Source organism: Anomaloglossus baeobatrachus, chromosome 8 (assembly GCF_048569485.1).
Source record: "Anomaloglossus baeobatrachus isolate aAnoBae1 chromosome 8, aAnoBae1.hap1, whole genome shotgun sequence".
NCBI lineage: Eukaryota > Metazoa > Chordata > Amphibia > Anura > Aromobatidae > Anomaloglossus > Anomaloglossus baeobatrachus.
Window position 1 is genome coordinate 87707185 of NC_134360.1, and position 21159 is coordinate 87728343.

The 21159-nt window shown below is 49.2% G+C and overlaps 1 protein-coding gene across 1 annotated transcript in view; it reads left to right on the forward strand.

The window, feature by feature from the left end:
* FAM227A (family with sequence similarity 227 member A) overlaps positions 1–20847 on the forward strand; it is a 95040-nt gene extending 74193 nt beyond the window's left edge. Inside the window, exons 12-13 of the mRNA XM_075322092.1 lie at positions 7497–7567; positions 20653–20847. Coding sequence (XP_075178207.1) covers positions 7497–7567; positions 20653–20847 — 266 coding nt within the window. The remainder of the gene's footprint in view (positions 1–7496; positions 7568–20652) is intronic.
* Positions 20848–21159: the final 312 nt, after the last annotated feature.

Sequence of the window (21159 nt, forward strand, 5' to 3'; positions counted from 1 at the left end):
ACAGCCACTTGCTGGGTTGCCTAGTGTAGTTTTTATAAATACACTCTTCTATTTAGCAGGAAATTATCACTAGAGGACTAGTTAACCTGCTGCCATGTAGTACTCATGAGCTTTGTGTGTGTAACCCCGTCCCTATTGCTGATTGGCAGCTTATGCACAGTGTACACAGAGAAAGCTGCCAGTGTTATGGGTGGGGTTATACAGAGCCACATAGAACTACATAAGTGTGCATGTCCTATGCAAACAGCCGCCCCTCCCCTTTAGTGTGGAGGTTTGAGTGGCTGTATCATCAGCATCGTGCACCTGGGCCACGGCCATCTTTATTAGGAGGGTTTGCCACATTCTGTGTGTGTGTACACATCATCTGAATTGGCTCCTTTGGTCGGGCTTATACAGAGCACAGCATTCAGAGAACTGCTAGATCTGCAGCAGATAAAACAGTTTTTAACCCTAGAACGCGCAAGCAATTCAATCTACCATAGAAAACAAATGACCTAGCAGGCCTGCGAGGCCCCAGGTATGCATTCTAGGGTTAATCAAAACTACAGCACCCAGTTAAGTGAAACATCGCTATAACCAGGGTCTTTGCCCCTATGTCATGCTGCTCTCAGATGGGGTAGAAAAACCTGGTGACAGATTCCCCTGATGAAAATTACAAAACTTATTTTATTTTGTGAGAATGTAATGTTTCTGTCATGATGTGGACTTAGGGAAGGTCCGGTGTGAGGTAAAACACACAACAGACGGCTTTTACCAGGACAAAAATAGGTACACTGGGGACACAATAACAACGGTGGGCCCTGATACTAGTGAGAGAGAAGATGGACACCTCCACTTACCTGCTGCACTACAGTACCCTGCACTCCTAGCCAGCCCCTAAACAGGTTCCTCACTTGTCGCAGAGCAGGAATCTGAAGCCCTGAAGGACCCAGCAGTTAACCCTGGCTAGTGAGTGGGAAGGTAAGGATCACTAGTCCCACCGCTGCACTAAAATAACACACCAAGGGAAGGGAAAACAGACAGGGAAGAAAACAACAACAATAGAGTAACTCAATCAACTAGGCTGCAGTCAGACACAGTACTACAGCCTACACTGCAACCAACAGCAAGTACTCCAGCAGCTCCTTCCACCTCTAGGCCCAGAATCCAAATGTCAAAGAGACTCACTGGCACCCTCTGCTGGAAATAGAGGGTATATAAAGGGACTGGGAGTGGTCCCAAACCGGAAACACCTGACCAAGAGTAAGAAGCTGCTGGCAAGGAAAACTGCCATTAACTCTTGCCACACCCAAAGAAAGAAAACACTTTTAATTTGTAGAGTCTCAGAGACAATAAGAGACTCTAGTCCTGATACTGTCACTACTCTCAAAATACAGAGAGATGGCCGTGACAGTTTTTGTATCAACTACAGACACTCCATGACTTCAGATAGTGCAAAAGTTGCACTCAGTTTTTTTTTTACGTTGTATTCTTATAGTGAGTTCTATAGTTTGTTTGACTAATATTAAGAATAGAAGGGGGCGTGGCCTGGACCTCATGTAGAGAGGAAGCAGCGTGGGTGAGCTCCTGCCTGGATCCTGAATTATCCTGCACACCGGCCTTGCTGACAGGCACTACCGACCCTGGAGGGCTGCAACACAACTTATAACACCCAGGGAAGCGAGCACAGCCAGGATATGCCGACCCGCAGCAGCAATAAAAGGGACAGAGACGCGCAGGAGCGTGCCTCTGAAGAATCCAATATGGCGCCGCCGGCATCCACACCATCCCGAGCTGGAGAAGTGGGAGTAGCAAGCAGGTTGGAGCGGTTTGCCAGAGTGGCCCCTGGCACAGAGCCTACCTGCAACGAGGCACCCGATGGCAGCGCTGAACGGGCCCTGGAGCAGGGAGAAAACATACCCGACAGTGAGACTGTGAGTACCCTGGGCCTTGCATGTTCAGCAGCACAAGGTATGCAGACACACAGGCCTGTGCTGGCAGAGGGAGGAGGGGGAGATGTGGAGCAAACAACACCTGTTTTCACTGAGGCCATACTGAGAGACATTCTGGCAGCAATTAACTCTTGCAATACCACATTGGCCACTCTAAGCAGCCAGATGGGAACTGTCACCTCAGATATGGCCTGTATTAAACGTGAGCTGCAAGGGGTGACTGTCAGAATGGGGGAGTTGGAGGAAAGAGTGAGTACAACAGAGGATAAATTACCACCAATGTCACGAGAGCTGGGAAAGGCCACGCAAAATATCTCCACACTGCTAAACAAGGTGGATGATTTGGAAAATCGCTCCCGCAGAAGTAATTTGCGACTGGTGGGGGTCCCAGAGAGGATGGAGGGCAATGACCCACTGAATTTCTTTGAAAAATGGCTTAAACACACCATGGGAAAAGACATACTATCCTCTTTCTTCACCATTGAAAGGGCGCACAGGGTCCCTGCGCGTGCCCCACAGCCGGGAGCACCCCCACGTCCTATTCTGATTAAACTACTGCACTATAAAGATAGGGACACTATCCTGCGCAGAGCCAGAGATATCAAAGAACTTGCAATTGATGGGAGGAAGATATCAATATTTCCTGATTTCTCCATGGAAGTGCAACGTAAAAGAGCGCAATTTATTGAGATCAAAAAACGACTGCGCAACCTGCAAGTGCAATACTCCATGATGTACCCTGCTAAGCTGCGGATTGCTGCGAACGGAGAGACTCATTTTTTTGATACGGCTGGGGCGGCATTGTCTTGGCTGGATATCAATGAGAGATCCCTGAGGAGGAAGAATACCTGAGATTTCCCTTTCTGCCGCCAGGCGTTGTTTTTGTTTGGGACGCTATGCTGGTGAGCTCATTACAGTTAAATTCATCTAGGATCCAGGTTGGGAGACGGCCGGTTCATTGTGGACACCCGCTGCACTAGCGAGTTGTGGACCCCCTCCCTGCATGGACTTGGGGCGTGTTTTTAGCCCTGATTCTCTCTATTTGGGAGAAATGTGTAAGATACACTTGATTTTGAGGGCAGGGGCACTGCGCACTGGTGTGCGGAGCCCTATCTCTCTCCTTGTTTTTCTAGTTTATTGTTGTATGATGCAATCTGTTTGGGAAGTGTGGTGTGCCTCAGTCGTGTCGCTCAACCTAATGTTTTTGAGAATCGGTGGAGAACGCCTCTCTCCTCCAGGTATGAAGTATCCGTCCGGATCATATCTTAGTCTACGCTTATGGCGACATCTTTAAATATTGTAGCATGGAATGTTAGAGGGCTCGGAGATGCGAACAAAAGATGTGCTATATTTACTCACCTACAGAAACTTTTACCGGCTATTTTATGTCTCTCCGAGACCCACATAGTCAGGGATAATGTTCATTGGCTGAGGAAGGGATGGATCGCGCATGAATATCATTCCACATACTCGACCCATGCACGGGGTGTGAGTGTGTTGGTGCACAAATCCATCCCGTTCTCATGTACCAAATCAGTGATTGACCCGGGGGGCAGATTTGTATGTTTGCTTTGCACGCTGTATGGTATACAATTTATTCTGGTTGCGATATATATCCCTCCACCATATTCAGTCGAACCGGTAAAAAGGATATTGTCTATTTTAGATTCCCTTCCATCTGTGCCGACGCTTTTGATAGGGGATTTTAATAATTACTTACATCCCTATCTAGATAAGTTACACTCGGGAAACATATCGGAGAACGCCGCCCCGACTTCATTTGCTAGAATGCTAACGGAGCTGGGTTTTGTAGATCTTTGGCGTGCCCAACACCCCACAACCAAACAATTCTCCTGTTACTCTAGCTCCCACCACACCATGTCACGGATAGACCTGGCTATTGGAAACGCACTTATGGCCTCATATACACAAAAGGTGGCCTACCTACCTAGAAGCGTATCTGATCACTCACCATTACATGTTACGCTTGCATGGGGAAACCCCGTCACTCTGCCCAGGCCTATCTGGAAACTTAATCCCTTCTGGATCCAGCTTATTGGGGGATCTTTACATGATAACATTCTAGAATACTTCCATATTAATGAGTGCTCTGCACCGCCACACATAGTTTGGGACTCTATGAAAGCTGTGGTAAGGGGCATATATATTAGAGAAATATGCATACGCAAAAATCAAACCAAATGTTACACCCAGAGTCTGATTCAGAAGGTATCTGATGCGGAGGCTGCAGTGGTGCTCAACCCAACAGTAGAAACTAAAAACACTCTAGAGAAGGCACAGATGTCACTCAAAGAAAATCTCATGTCGGTGGCAGAAAATAAACGCTATTTCCTTAAACAAAATTATTTTATGGCGGGGGAGGGCGTGGGGCACCTACTGGCCACAGTCATTAGAGCACAGGAAGGATCTTCTTATATAAATAGGTTAAAGACGGAATCAGGTGACTTTGTAACAGAAAGCGAGGATATAATAAGAGAAATAAAGAGGTATTATATGCGGCTATACACATCAGACTGTGACCTCACGGAGACTGAGATTGAGCAGTATTTAGATGCTCTCTCTCTTCCTTCACTGAGTGATGTAAACAGGGAATTGCTGGACCGGGACATCTCATTGGAAGAACTGGAGGAAGCGCTTGGCCAGACACAAAATGAAAAAGCTCCGGGAACGGATGGCCTGCCTGGAGAGTTTTATAAAGCGTATGCACCCTTACTGCTACCCAAACTACTTAAGGTATTTGAAGAGGCTGAAAGGCAGAGGGTCCTCCCGCCCTCTATGAGGGAAGCCTTAATAGTCTTAATATTAAAACCTGGAAAAGATCCAGAGATCCCGGATTCGTATCGCCCAATCTCTCTCCTACAAACAGACATTAAATTGCTGGCCAAGGTGCTCGCCAATAGGATGTCCCTAGTCATCTCATCTATAGTGCAGAGTGATCAGACAGGCTTCATTCCATGCAGAGCCACATCTATGAATCTCAGGAAATTATATTTGGGAATTCAACATAGTTCTGAGGTACGGGGGGAAAGGGCAATTTTGTCATTAGACGCCGCTAAGGCGTTCGATAGCCTTGAATGGGAATATATGTGGGCTGTACTTCGGAAAATGGGCTTTGGACATAGATTCATAAATTGGGTAAAACTGCTATATGACTCACCGGTGGCAAAGGTTAGGGTTAATGGCAGGGTCTCCGAGTCTTTTCCTCTTGGAAGAGGTACTAGACAGGGGTGCCCGCTTTCACCCTTGCTATTCGCGACTGCAGTGGAGCCGTTGGCAGTGGCAATACGGAAATCCAGGGAGGTAGAGGGATTTCGGTGTGGAGCCGTGGAACAAAAGATATCATTATACGCAGACGATCTACTCTTATATTTAGACAGGGTACGTTCCTCGATTTTGCCGGCAATGAATATCATTCGGGAATTTGGACAGAGGTCTGGTCTACTAATCAACTGGTCCAAGTCGGCCTTAATGCCGTTGGACCCCCTTCCGGGGGACTTTTCGGACTTACAGATTCCAGTTCCTGTGGTCCGGGAGTTTAAATATCTGGGAGTAATTGTCAGCCCAATCCCGAAGGATTTCCAGGCCCTAAATCTGGAACCCCTGTTACAGCGATTCAGAGCAAAAGTGCATACCTGGTGCCGTTTGCCGCTATCAAATGTCGGCAGATCCAATTTAATTAAAATGGTAATGATGCCACAATTACTATACCTTATACATAATTCTCCAGTGTGGATATGTAGGCAATTTTTTGTAAAAATTAATACAATATTCCGGGAACTTATTTGGAAGAAAAAGCAAGCTAGGATTCGACTGGAAGTGCTACAGCGGGGAAAGGAGGAGGGAGGACTGGCGGTACCAAACCCATATATATATACTATATAGTCTCCCAGATGCAACATCTGAGGGGTTGGGGCAAAGAAGGAGGGTATGATACCAGTGGTGATATAGTGAGAGAGGGATCAGTATGGAAGTACCCAGGTTGCCGGTTGGATGTGGGACAAAGACAGATAAATGGGGCACGATATCCCACACTGGCTATGATATTCCGGGTGTGGGACAGGGGTAAGTCTCTTTTGGGGATAAGCGGACCTACAGAGCTCTGGCCACTGTGGCAGAACCCCGACTTGCCAGAAATTAAAAAATTAGTAGGGTTCAGAGGATGGGAGGATAAAGGGATCCATTTAGTGTCACAAGTACTACAAAATAATACTCTTAAAAGCTTTGAACAACTGAGAACGGAGTTTCACCTTCCGCATGTCTTCTTTTATCAGTATTTGCAGCTGAGACACGCACTGGAAAGACAGGGGAGGACAAACCCGGTCACAGTGACACATAATCAAACATTACATAGGCTGCTTACATCTGAGTCCTCTAAGGGTCTTATTTCGGAACTATATAAAAAATTACTACCTGCCCATCTGGAAACACATCCATTGCTTGTTAAAAGCAAATGGGAACGAGACGTCGGTCCCCTGACGGAAGGCCAGTGGTCTGATATATTGGAACAAGTTCCTAAACTGGCGGTATCGGAGTGCCAAAAGCTGTCTCAAATATATCTCATCCACAGGGTATATAAAACTCCCAGTCTACTATTTAAGATGGGACTCAGACCAAACACACAGTGTGTTAGGTGTGGACAGGATGATGCCCATTTGATGCATGTTATGTGGGAGTGTGGACACATTGGTGATTTCTGGAACCAAACCCTGGGACTTATAGGTCAAATATATCATATCACAATACCACCGTCGCCCCGCCTGTGCCTGTTGAGTCTATGGGAAGGAGAAGTGGATCCGGATTCTCCAACAGCCCTGGGAATAGCACGTATCTTGTACCAAGCAAGAAAGCTACTTGCATATCACTAGTTAGACCCTCTACCACCAACATTACCAGAGCTCAAAAACAAATTAAATAATGTCATAAGATTGGAAAGGGGAGTTTATTTAAAAAGAAAAACATTGAAAAAGTTTTACAACATTTGGCGGCCATGGATGGAGTTGCCGGGCCTACCCTCTAGTGCACTGGTTCGGGATGCAATGCTGGACCGGTTACTGTTGTGCCTGCAGTGATGGCATGTGTGAGGAAGGGAATTAAAACTAGTTTTTTCTGTGGCGAAATGGACTTTGCATGAAGAGGTGAGAGAGGACTGGAATGGTTTCATGGATGACTGCACGGAGAGGGAGGGGCGGGAGAGTATAGCAATATGATGTGGAGCCACACGGCTGATGGAGGAGGTGTTCCTGTTAGTCTGAGGCATTATTGCATAATTTAAGTTTTGTTTATTTGTAGAGCCACGAGGTTTGTAGGCTCAAGCTATATAATATAATTATGATTTGAGAACTCTATTATATTTACATATATGCAGAGAAAGAACCTGATTTATAAATCACATGTGTTTATCTGTTTATTGTTATCAGTTATATGAAAAGTGAAATACTCTCTGTATTGATCCCTAATGATTTAATAAAAAAAGATCTGATTTAAAAAATATTAAGAATAGAATTTGAGTCCATATTGATTTTCATTTCTTTCTAAACAATGTAGGTTTGGAAGCAAGAAATGAAGGCAAACTAAAGAAAGGGATGGGATTCTCTAAAGTATCCCAAACTAAAGAGGTATAAAAGCAATATACGGTATATCAGCAAGAATCCAGACTATTAGTCGAAAGCTGAAGCATAACAAGGAGCAAGGTCTAGAAACAGGCCAAGTCAGGACACAAGAGTCAGTTTAGGAACTATGCAGCTAGAGATATCGCCAACCAATACTGGAACAGATACTCAGGGTAGGTTATAAATGCCGGGCATCCTGTTGTGGCATCAACAGCACCTGCCATTTACACAGCAGCAGAATGCTCCCACTCTGAGGATGCAAGGGGCACAGCTAGAGAGGGGAGTATCAACGCTATGTGTAACAGACACGTCTGATCTGTCAAACCTTTTGTACTATAATTTTGTTTGTCTATACTCTTAACACAAGCTTTTTTTCTGCCACATGTCCTAAACAAGCATGCTTATCTAGGGTTCATTCATATAGAAATATATTCACGGCACTCACCAACGATTGTTACACATCATCATATGCTTTCTGAAGCTTTGAGAAAGCATCTGAGGACGTGAAACTATTGTTATATGTTTGTTGTTGGTTGTTGCATCAAAATAAATGGATTTGTGAAATTAAATCAATCCTGGTAAGGGCAGATAAATAGGAAAGGGTTCTTTACAGTTAGAGCAGCAAGACTGTGGCATGCCCTACCACAAGAGGTAGTAATGGCAGATACTATAAGGCTATGTGCGCACGTTGCGTACTGTCCCTGCAGAAATTTCTGCAGCGATTTGAACAGCACACGTGCGCTTCAAATCGCTGCAGAAACCGTCCGTAATGAAAAAAAAAAGCCGATTCCATGCGCTCTGAGTGCAGGCCCTCCCATAGACAGAGCAGGAGCTGCAGGCAGAGAGCCCGAAAGAAGTGACATGTCACTTCTTAGAATGCGTGTTTCGGGCAGCAGCCGAAGCGCTGCGCTCTAATACGCCACGTGCGCACGTCTCCTGCATAATCTTCATAGATTATGCAGGGGACGCAGGACACATGCAGTTACGCGGCAGTGAAGATCGCAGCATAACTGCATGTGTCGCGGGGGCGGAGGAGGGGACGCTGCGCTCACCCACTGCTCGGGTCCGGCTGCTGCTGCTCGGTGGTGGCTCGAGCAGTGGGCCGGATCCCGGGGACTCAAGCGGCATTCCTCGCCCGTGAGTGAAAGGGGGGTTGGTGTGTGGTTTGGGGATATTGTCCGTGACGCCACCCACGGTTGTGGTGAGGTTGTGACACCACCGCTGCTCTGGACGGGGATCCCGGGAGCGATGACAGGGAGCAGCTTGGATGTTGGTTCTCCCCTCTGTGAGTAGGGGGTTGGTTGTCCCGGGGCCCCGGTGAGGGTTTTAGGGATGGCAGGCGGGTTACGGGGCCTGGTGAGGTGCGGGGGCAGCGCTGTGCCGCACGGCACGGTGGTACTCACTCAGCCAGTAATTCACACAGAGTCTCTGGTCAAACAAACGGCTGGATGGAAGGGTCCCACAGACGGCTGCGGCTGTTCTCCTCCCGGTAGGTTGATGGTGACTGCCTTTCCCTGCACCTGTGTTGTGTTTACGGTTCCAATGGCTTCCCACCGGTAACCCGCTCCCCAGCTTGGATGGATGCTGAGGGAGCCCCTTTTGCCCGCAGGCTCTGGCTCTGGGAACTGTAGCCTTGGCGGTGACTGTGTTTCCCTCTACGGTGTGAGCTGTTGCCTTCAATCGGGTCTTGACTGCTGGGAAACCCCAGAGGTTCCCTTCGCTAACGGATTTGACCGGTTTTACGGTGACTCCTAGCCTGGTCGGGGTCCGTAGGCCCTGCCGAATGGTGCTGGCTTCTCTTCACTCCCCGATCCAGTACCGGCGGGCCACCGCCCGTCCCCCGGTCTGTATGGTTCACTCCAATCAGCCTCTCCTGCAGACGGTCACCAACGTCTGCCAACCTTGCTGAGTGCCCGGGCCACACACCCGGACACGGTAAGTCTCCTCTGCTACCACTTTCCTCTCCAAAACTGAACTGACTCCTTTTCCCGCCTCCAGGACTGTGAACTCCTCGGTGGGCTGGACCAACCGCCTGGCCCACCCCCTGGTGTGGACATCAGCCCCTGGAGGAAGGCAACAAGGATTTGTGTTTGGCTTCGGTGTGCCTAGCCGGGGTGTAGGGTGTGTTGGTGCAGTACCTGTGACGACCTGGCTTGTCCAGGGCGCCACATTCCCCCTTAGTAAAATGCAGACCGTCTGCGGGCTGCCCGTCCATCACCGGTTTTATTTTCACAACTGAAAAAGAATAAAAAAACGGTAAAATCACATATATAAACATCATCAACATTTTTTTTTTTAACGGTACGGCTTCCGCTCTTCACCCACCCAAACAACCTGGCCCTGATGCTGCCCCTAAGAAACAGGCAGCACCCCTTGACCCCAGTCCAGCACCAAGTTGCCCGAGCGGGTTCTGTCTCTTTCAGGGGACCCGCGTCCATGGGGACCCCTGAACCCCTGGAGGATTGCTACCGGTTACGGTAGTGGCGGGTCTGGGCCATCCCTTTCCTCCAGGCCCATCCTCCCAAATCAGCCTCTCCGGAGGCGGCAACGGTTTCAAGCCAACAAACATATTTATTTACATGCCACTAAGTTTGTGGTTGCCCTGCAAGTTCTCGGGCTTGTCCGTAAGACGTCCCTTACGCAACGGTTTGCAGACAGTCCCTTCGGGGACAACAGTTGCCGGCATCGGCCGGTTCAATCACGGTTCAATCAGGTAAACTTCTTCGGTTGATTTCTTTACTTATCATTCAAAACGCTTTTAAACTGTTACAGGTGGTCCCAACGGGGACAACTTTTAGCGGGGCTCCGCTGCCATCACTCCGACTCTTCCTCTGAGGTGGCCTCATCCTCTGCTACCAACATTTCGAACATGCAGTGGCAGGCCTGCTGGGAGATGGGCGCCCGGTATCCATTCCCACCGGTGCGCGGACTATAGAAAACCACCGGCTCTCCTTCATAGCGGAGGCGCTCACTCGCCTCCTCGAACTCAGAGGGGGGGCCGGTGCCGGGGCCGGAGTCATTGTCAACTGTCTCTGCGCCAGGCGGGTCGCCGCCAGCTGCCGCAGTCTCCGGGTTTCCGGCACTCAGCATGTCAGGTTCTTCGGTGATAGCGCGGGGCAGTAGGTCAGGTGGGTCAATGCTGAGGCGTCCCATAGGTAATGGCAGGGACGATACGAGGGCCGAGACTGGGCCGGTCCCCCCAGCCGCAGTGGCCGGTCCAGGTAGGACATGGGGCGTGGGTCACCCGTCGGCTCCATCACATCTGCTCCCATCCCAGACATCGGGGCAGTCGCAATCAGCATTTCTACCTCATTGGTCCACTGCTCCATCATGAGGTATATTTGGTTCTGCTGGCGGTGGTTGAATTCAACTACTCTGGCCTTCATCCACGCTAAGGTCCCGTGCTCAAGCTCAGAGCCTGGTGCAATACTTGCCAGGGCCTCTGATACGTCTTCGTTAAGGGGCCGCGGTCTCGGCGGCTCCCACAGGAGCGGTTCAGGGCGGCCCCGAGCGTCTGCAGCCGATTGGTCCGCTCGGGCGTACAGGCAGGGTACCGCTACCGGTTGGGCGGGTAGCGGGCCTAGTGGCGGGGCGGCAGCGGCTAACGCGGGTAGCGGGGAAGGCGACAGGGTGAGCGGGTACAGGCCGGGCCCCTCAGCCGCAGTGGCCGATCCCTCGGGAATACAGGGGCGTGGGTCTCTTACCCGCTCCTCCAGATCTTTCTCCACCTTGCGTCTTCGCATAGCAGCCACCATGTCCGCCATGTCGGCCTCCCACTCCTCCAGGAGGAGCTGCATGCAGGCCTGCAGACAGTTACTCAGCGGGGCTGTCCGGTCTTTCACCCACGCCGCGGTGCCTGGCGCGGGGACCATGGGGTTGTTGGTCGGACTGCACATCTCGGCCATGGCGCCTTCCAGGAACCACAAGATCGCAGAGTCCCGGCGTCCCTGCTTCCACAGCCGCGGGCTACATGCGGCCAGACGCCATCCGTCCCCCTTAGTGTTTTTCCAGCTCCTCCTCTACAGGGGCGGGGTTTCGGTTTTCGCGCCTCCACTGCTCGAGGAGATGCTTGAACGGTGATTTTTCACGGTCAAAATGACGGCTTCTCAAGATTTTCGGCTGGACACCTCCGGCGGTCACAAGGCGCACCTCTACCAAACGGCAGAGCGGTAAGATCCTGTTCGTGACGCCAAGTTGTCGCGGGCGGAGGAGGGGACACTGCGCTCACCCACTGCTCGGGTCCGGCTGCTGCTGCTGCTCGGTGGTGGCTCGAGCAGTGGGCCGGATCCCGGGGACTCGAGCAGCGTTCCTCGCCCGTGAGTGAAAGGGGGGGTTGGTGTGTGGTTTGGGAATATTGTCCGTGACGCCACCCACGGTTGTGGTGAGGTTGTGACACCACCGCTGCTCTGGACGGGGATCCCGGGAGCGATGACAGGGAGCAGCTTGGATGTTGGTTCTCCCCTCCTTGGGTAGGGGGTTGGTTGTCCCGGGGCCCCGGTGAGGGTTTTAGGGATGGCAGGCGGGTTACGGGGCCTGGTGAGGTGCAGGGTCGCGGGGGCAGTGCTGTGCCGCACGGCACGGTGGTACTCACTCAGCCAGTAATTCACACAGAGTCTCTGGTCAAACAAACGGCTGGATGGACGGGTCCCACAGACGGCTGCGGCTGTTCTCCTCCCGGTAGGTTGATGGTGACTGCCTTTCCCTGCACCTGTGTTGTGTTTACGGTTCCAATGGCTTCCCACCGGTAACCCGCTCCCCAGCTTGGATGGATGTTGAGGGAGCCCCTTTTGTCCGCAGGCTCTGGCTCTGGGAACTGTAGCCTTGGCGGTGACTGTGTTTCCCTCTACGGTGTGAGCTGTTGCCTTCAATCGGGTCTTGACTGCTGGGAAACCCTGGAGGTTCCCTTCGCTAACGGATTTGACCGGTTTTACGGTGACTCCTAGCCTGGTCGGGGTCCGTAGGCCCTGCCGAATGGTGCTGGCTTCTCTTCACTCCCCGATCCAGTACCGGCGGGCCACCGCCTGTCCCCGGTCCGTACGGTTCACTCCAATCAGCCTCTCCTGCAGACGGTCACCACCGTCTGCCAACCTTGCTGAGTGCCCGGGCCACACACCCGGACACGGTCAGTCTCCTCTGCTACCACTTTCCTCTCCAAAACTGAACTGACTCCTTTTCCCGCCCCCAGGACTGTGAACTCCTCGGTGGGCGGGACCAACCGCCTGGCCCACCCCCTGGTGTGGACATCAGCCCCTGGAGGAAGGCAACAAGGATTTGTGTTTGGCTTCGGTGTGCCGGGGTGTAGAGTGTGTTGGTGTAGTACCTGTGACGACCTGGCTTGTCCAGGGCGCCACACATGCAATTACGCAACGTGCGCACATAGCCTAACAGCTTTTAAAAAAGAGCTGGATGATTTCCTCAGTACACAAAACATTGTTGGCTATAAATTACTTACTGAATTGGTGGAGGAAGGTGAACTAGATGGACCTAGATCTTTTTTCAACCTATGTAACTATGTAAGTGGGGTAAATATATACTTCTACATAGTAGTGTAGCTACTGGGGAGGAGGAGGGGGTCGAGGGTGCAGTCGCCCCAGCCCCCACGCTCAGAGTCCAAACCGAAGATTAAGCTACCCTTAAGTATATTGGCGTGCTAAGCACACCGGTATAGTTAAGCTCTGCAGTAGAGCACTGAGACATGATCTCTCTATACTACCGCCCGGTAGACATGTCGGGATCCTAGATTTGGTGAGTATATGATGGTTTTTACTTTACTTAAAACTTTTGGTGTGACACTGGGGGCATCATACAGTGTGGAGGTCTCTCATATAGTGGAAGGGGGCTCTCAAACATTTCAGGAGCTATTGTGGGGAGCATTATACAGTGTGAGAGAGTTAATGTGAGGGCAATTATACAGTTTGAGGACTAGTGTGAGGGACCCTCATACAGTATTGGAGCTAATGGGGGGCCTTTAACCCTGTACCAACATAAGACGTCCATTTATGCCATATGCTGGCTCCCTGACTTTGATGTGGGCTCATATGCTGAGTTCGCATCTTTACCAATGGATGAAGACTTTGTTATTCAGCCATTATCCGCCTCTAACAGTCGCAAGTGGAACGGAGTTCGGACCTCGGTTGTTAGCCTGCTAAATGCTGTTGTCAATATCTGACCATGGCATTTCCCACCCTTCAGCAAGGGGGCAGATCGTTCCACACGTCCATTGGTGCGCCCGTGACGTGATCACCGAGCATCAATAGGTTCCTATGACAGCTGAAAATCCCGTGCTTCTCAATAGGATACTCCTGTGAAAGCCAGCCTGTAGTTTTCGTTCAGGGAAGATTGAGATTTTTGCTTTATATATCAATGCTTATGCATCCCAACTTTAAGTCCCCTAAGGGGACTATTAAATGCAGTAAAAAAAAAATTAAAAAAAAAAATAAAATATATTTTATAAATAAATATATATATATATATATATATATATATATATATATATATATATATATATATATATATATATATATATATATATATATATATATATATATATATATATATATATATATATATATATATATATATATATATATATATATATATATATATATATTCTAATAACCCCTCTTTTGCCCCAGTAAAAATTAAGCAATTAAAAGAAATTAAAAATACACATTTGCTATTTGCAGAATTCAAAAAAGTCCGATCTTTCATGATATAACATAAATTAATCCAATCAGTAAATGGCGTAAGAAGAAAAAAAAAACACACCAGATTTTTGGAAGCCATAAAATTGCAATGAAATGCAATAAGTAGTAATCAAAACATTGTATCTACCCAAAAATAATATCAGTAACAACATCTCAGGGCACAGCCCTCACACAGCCATGTATCCCAAAAATTTAAAACGTTACAGGTCTCGAAAAATGGCATAAAAAACATAATTATTTTTTTATTACAAATTTATGATTTTTTTTTTCACCACTTAAATAAAAGAAAACTGTACATGTTTGCTATCTGCGTCATTGTACTGACCTGGAGAATCATATTGCACGGTCTGTTTTACTGTACAGTGATAAATATATGGTAAACTTAAAAAACAAACAAAAAAACATTTGTGGAATTGCACGTTTTTTTGCAGTTTTCCCCATATTACAATGCATCACTTAATAAAACAAATGGTGTCATTAAAAGTACAACTCATCAAGCAAAAAAACAACCGTCATACAGCTATGCGAACTGAAAATAAAAAGGTTATGGCTCTTGGAAAAAGAGAAGGAAAAGATGGAAAATAGCCCCTTCAGGAAGTGGTTCAAGTGTGGGAGCTAATGTGAGAACCATTATACAGTGTGGGAACTAATGTACTGTGAGTTGCATTATACTGTGTTTTGGGGGAGTAGTGAGGACATCATACCGTGTATAGGGAGCTGTGGGGACATCAAATTGTGGATAGGGAAGCAGTGGGCACATTACACCGTGTACAGGGGAGCTGTGGATTCATCATACTGTGTATAGGGAAGCTGTGGCTCATCATACTGTGTATAGGGAAGCTGTGGCTCATCATACTGTGTATAGGGGTGCTGAGGGCCCATTACACCGTGTACAGGGATGCTGTGGATTCATCATACTGTGTATAGGGGAGCTGTGGCTCCTTATACTGTGAATAGGGAGCTGTGGGGGCATTATACTGTGTATGGGGGAGCTGTACATGGGGGGATTCAGGGGACAAAGCAGTGTGGACTTAAGCATTAATGTTATAGGGGCACTTATGGTATTGTGACCGTTAAAGGGAACGTGACATCCCCCCCAGAACCACCAGCAGTCGTGTGTACCTATATAAATTCCCTTACTAATAGTCCCTTCTTTATATTGGACATGTAAACAGATCTTTAGAAAAAGTATTTATACAATCTATATATATATAATTATTCTGTCTGTCTTGCTCCAAAATTGTGTCACCGTGACATTGTGTCATCGTGACAGTGTCGTTACAGTGACCACTGTCGGATTGGCCGCTGGGCTCGGCCTGGCCCCCCCCACACGGATTGGCCGCTCGCCTCGGCCTGGCCCTGCCCCCTGCATGGATTAGCCGCTCACTCTGGCCCTCCGCACGCATCGCCCGCTCCAGCGTACACCGGCTCCCGGTACACATGTGCAGGGAGCCGGCATACGCTGATGCCTCGCCCGCTCGCCCCCCGCCACACGTTGGCACACTCGGCCCCACCCCCGGCGGACATAACCTTGCGGTGCTAGGATTGTGACGGAGCCGGTGTACGCTGGTAACCATGATACACATCGCGTAACTATAGGAAGCGCTTCCCTTAGTTACCCAATGTGTATCATGGTTTCCAGCGTACACCGGCTCCCGGTACACATGTGCAGGGAGCCGGCATACGCTGACGCCTCGCCCGCTCAGCCCCGCCTCCGGCACACGTTGCCACGCTCTGACCCGCCCCCGGTGGCACCAGCATGGGGGGTGGAGCACGATGGGGGGTGTGCAGCATGGAGGATGGAGCACGATGGGGGGTGTGCAGAATGGAGGATGGAGCACGATGGGGGGTGCGCAGCATGGGAGATGTAGCACGATGGGGGGTGCGCAGCATGGGGGATGGAGCACGATGGGGGGGTGTGCAGCATTGGAAATGGAGCACGATGGGGGGTGCGCAGCATGGGGGATGGAGCACGATGGGGGGGTGCGCAGCATGGAGGATGGAGCACAATGGGGGATGCGCATCATGGAGGATGGAGCACGATGGGGGGTGCGCAGCATGGAGGATGGAGCACGATGGGGGGTGCGCAGCATGGAGGATGGAGCACGATGGGGGGTGCGCAGCATGGAGGATGGAGCACGATGGGGGGTGTGCAGCACGGGGGATGGAGCACGATGGGGGGTGCGCAGCATGTCGGATGGAGCATGATGGGGGTGCGCAGCATGTCGGATGGAGCACGATGGGGGTGCGCAGCATGTCGGATGGAGCACGATGGGGGGTGCGCAGCATGTCGGATGGAGCACGATGGGGGTTGCGCAGCATGGGGGATGGAGCACGATGGGAGGTGCGCAGCATGGGGGATGGAGTACAATAGGGGGTGCGCAGCATGGGGGATGGAGCACGATGGGGGGTGCGCAGCATGGGGGATGAAGCACGATGGGGGGTGCGCAGCATTGGGGATGGAGTATGATGGGGGGTGCGCAGCATGGGGGATGGAGCACGATGGGGGGTGCGCAGCATGGGGGATGGAGCACGATAGGGATGCGCAGCATGGGGGAAGGAGCACAATGGGGGGTGCGCAACATGGGGGATGGAGCATGATGGGGATGCACACCTCCCCCCAAAACACACACACACACCGCCACACAACAGACCACACACACACTGGGAACCACAAACACCGCCCTACACAGACACCCACACACACACAGACAACGCTGCACACACACAACACCCAACACACAAACATCCTGGCATACATAAATATACGCACATACCGCGCAACACACACACTGCACAAAACATACCTCCCCCCAAAACACACACACGCACTCCACACCCACACAAACCGCGCAACACACACAGCACCACACACACACACAATGCTGCAGACACACAGCGCTCCACAAACAACGCAACCCACACAACGCTACACACATACAACACCGCTCTCACCCCCCCCACCCAGACAACACCCAGAACATTTACAGCGCCCTACACAAACACTTGGTAACTACACACAACAACCTCTATATATATATAACAAAAATCATACATTAACTACACAATACATAAATTCTAGAATACCCGATGCGTTAGAATCGGGCCACCTTCTAGTCTGTTTATAATATGCAAATGAACCATGGGGCTTTAGTTTCCCCAGACTAGACCCTGCGAGCATGATAACATGATTTACAAGAGCAGGCGTCATTGCCAGTGGTCTACAAATCACGAGCGTGTGCAGCTTTGTTCACTTATATAAATTGGCCTCTGAAACCAGGTGTATGCGTCTTGGCTTCAGGAAGGCACAGTACACATGATACTAAGTGCAGAAGATGGCTGTACTTCGGCTCTTCTGTGTACATGAGCCATCTTCTGCACTTCTGACCTCTCCTGGGGCTGCACTCTCTCCCTGCAGCCATCTATCTCCCTACCTGGAACACAACCTCATCAGGAGGTCACGCTGCAGATGCTACAGTGTTTTGCATTGCTGCTCTCTCTGAGATGTCCTACATCTATAATGAGACGCTGTGGGATATGTGAGTGCATCGCTGGTCCTTTACTTTTATCTCAATCGCTGCCATAGCTTCTGTGAAAGAAGATGTCTGAGGACAGACATAGAAACAGTGAGTGACACCAGTTACGCCTCACAGCTTCTAGCACTGCCATCATTCAAATCATCATCAAGGGGCGGTGCTAGAAACACTGAGTGACACCAGCGTCGTCCCCTGATGAAGAATTGTTTGAGGACAGTGCTAGAGGCTGTGGGGCAGTGCTGATTCACTGCTTCTATCTCCGTCCTCTGACAACGTCTTCTTTCACAGAAGTTATGGCAGCAGATATAGAAGCAGAGTGCCGGCACTGCACTCACATCTCCCACAGCATCTATCGTCATGCATGCAGGATGTATTCAGAGGGAGTGGCAATGTAAGAAACTATTAAGTAACTGCAGTACCGCCCCTGATGACTTCCTGTTTCAGGAGGTGAGATGGTGAGATAGACATGAGGAGTGAGTGCAGCCCCAGTCTACTGTGACATCATATTTGAGACTCCTCTCAAATGAAACATCAGAGTACACTAAAAAAAAACCACATGTAGACATTAGCTAGATAGAGAGAAGTGTAGTGTTTTGTATAATGAAGCAAATTACAAAAGTGGTTAGGGTTTAAAGATAGATATTTTGAAAGGACATTTTAGGTACCGGACCAACCCTTTAATACAACCAGAAGTGCAGCAAGCAGGTCAGAAGAAAGGAGGCAGGAAGGACAGCGCATTCGGCCACAGACAGGCCAGAAGCATTCGGAGAGTGCTGTCAATCAGAAGTAAGAGAAGACCCCAATTCTGCAAATGAGCCTGCCAAACTATGGACAGCATGAATCAGAATCTGTGTGCACGATTGCAGCCTGGTGTGTTTTTTGGTGAAACGTTACTGAGAAATCAGTTCTTCCATGATCTGGTTCTGATGCTCATAAGAAGTGGACAGGTCTGTAGCTTGCACTCCCATAAGCAAAAAGCTGCAATACTACTATGTGTTCTGACACCTTTCTCTTATTGTCACAAATTAACATTAACCATCAGTAATTTGTGGTACTGTAACGCTTCCATGACATCAGATCAGACAGAACTGAATTTGTCGATTATTTGCATACGATTGGCATGTGCAATTTGCGTTGAAAATGCATGTTTTTACCATGCAGTCATGCTCTTATTGCGATTTCTTCATAATTATGGTAAAAAGTTTAATTTTTTTCTATGGCTTTTTTACCCATTGGTAGCATAAGTGATATCTTGTTGATTGCTAGGTGTCCAACTACTGGGGTCCGCACTGATTGGCAGAATGGGAAACTTCAAGTTCTGACTCCTTTACAATGGGCAGCAGTATGCATGCTCTAAAGAGTTGTGTGTGGGGCTTTCCGGCAGCATGATAGAGAATGAATGGAGCAGTGGACGACAGATAACTTACTGTCAGTGATTAAAATGTCCTATTCTGCCGATTGATCAGTGCAGATCCCGAGCAGTCGGACACCCACTGAACAGATAGATAGGAGATCCCATATTTTCGGACTATAAGACGCACCGGACCATAAGACGCACCCTGGTTTTAGAGGAGCAAAATAAATTTTAAGCAAAAAATGACACTATTATGGGGCGAGGATCTGCTGTTGACACTGTTATGGGGGTAATGTCTCCAAATTCTCTAACTAAGGTACCCCATCCTGGTAATGATCCTCCTGCCTTGTATATGATCCCCATCCTTGTATATATGTACCACATCCTGGTATATATTCCCATCCTGCTATATACCGCCATCATGGTATATATTCCCATCCTGCTATATACCGCCATCATGGTATAGCCCCCATCCTGGTACATAGCGCCATCTTGGTATATGCCCTTATCCTGCTATATACTGCCATCCTGCTATATACCCCCATCCATCCTGCTATATACCTCCATCCATCCTGCTATATACTCCCATACATCCTGATATATACCCCCATCCATCCTGCTATATACCCCCATCCATCCTGCTATATACCCCCATCCATCCTGCTATATACCTCCATCCATCCTGATATAGACCCCGATCCTGCTAAATGGCCTATATTCTGTGGCACACAAAAAAAAATAAACGTTTATACTCACCTTTTCTCGCTCCATGCAGCATCGCTCCTACTCCTGTCAGTGCCGGCAGCAGCGCCGCTGGAGTGCGGAGCAGTCACCGTTGTCTGCAGCATCGCTCGTCCTCCTGTTTGCTGACCTGTGTGGAGACTAGCGGAACGCACAGCGATGACGTCATCGCTGTGCTCACCGCTCTCTGCACACAGATCAGCTGGCTGGCAGACAGAAGGAGATCGCGATGCTGCAGACAACGGTGACGGGTGAGTATACCGATTCACTGCCCCCCGCGCTGATGATGATGCGCGGGGGGCAGTGAATACAGTCGCACATTATCACTCCAGGCTGTAGTTGCCAGGGGTGATCATGTGGGCCGGCTGTTAATTATGCGCGCACCCCCCGCCCATCATCCCGCCCACCTGTCAGCGCCGGCTTCAGCTCTGAGGGATGATGGGCGTGCATATCAAATGAGAGGGCCCACGTGGTCACGGCAGGCTGCTACAGCCTGGTCATGCCATAGATGACCCGCGCCACTGCAGCACCCTCATTCCCCATAGCCACTTTCAGCCTATAAAAGACGCACCCCCCACTTTCCCCCAACATTTGGGGGGAAAAAAATGCGTCTTATAGTCCAAAAAATACGTTAACTTGTTTTCACTAGAAGACACTTTTAATGTTTCTCTACTCAATTAAATCTATAGACTTAAAAAATATTTTTGTTGTTAGAATTTCTGTAACCACATAACTTTTTTTTATTACTTGCAGTCTCGTCCGGCTTGGCATACAACAAATGAAATTCACACCCTGTTCAACCTGCGTGGACACAGTCCTCTGGTTCAATATTACCTAGAAAAGCAGAAAGCCGATTCGCAAGCCGGCGTGAGCGTTCTAGTGCACAGGACTGAGACTCACAAGCAGATACCATATCCTTTCCTTCAGGGCTTTTGTCGTTTTTTATGATAACTACTTTATCTCAGATTAAAGGGAATCTGTCATCAGGTTTTTCCTCCCCCATCTGAGAGCAGCATAATGTAGAGAGAGAGACATCCTGATTTCAGCTATGTGTCACTTACTGAGCTGTTTGCTGTCATTTTGATAAATCTAATGTTTTCTTTGCTGCAGATCTAGCAGTTATACAGAGCTCATGAATATACTGGACTACTTGGGAGCACAGCAAGTAGTCCTCTAATGATAATCTACTGCTGATTAAACAGTAATTTTATCAAAACTACACTAAGCAGCTCAGTAAGTGACACATCGTTGGAACCAGGG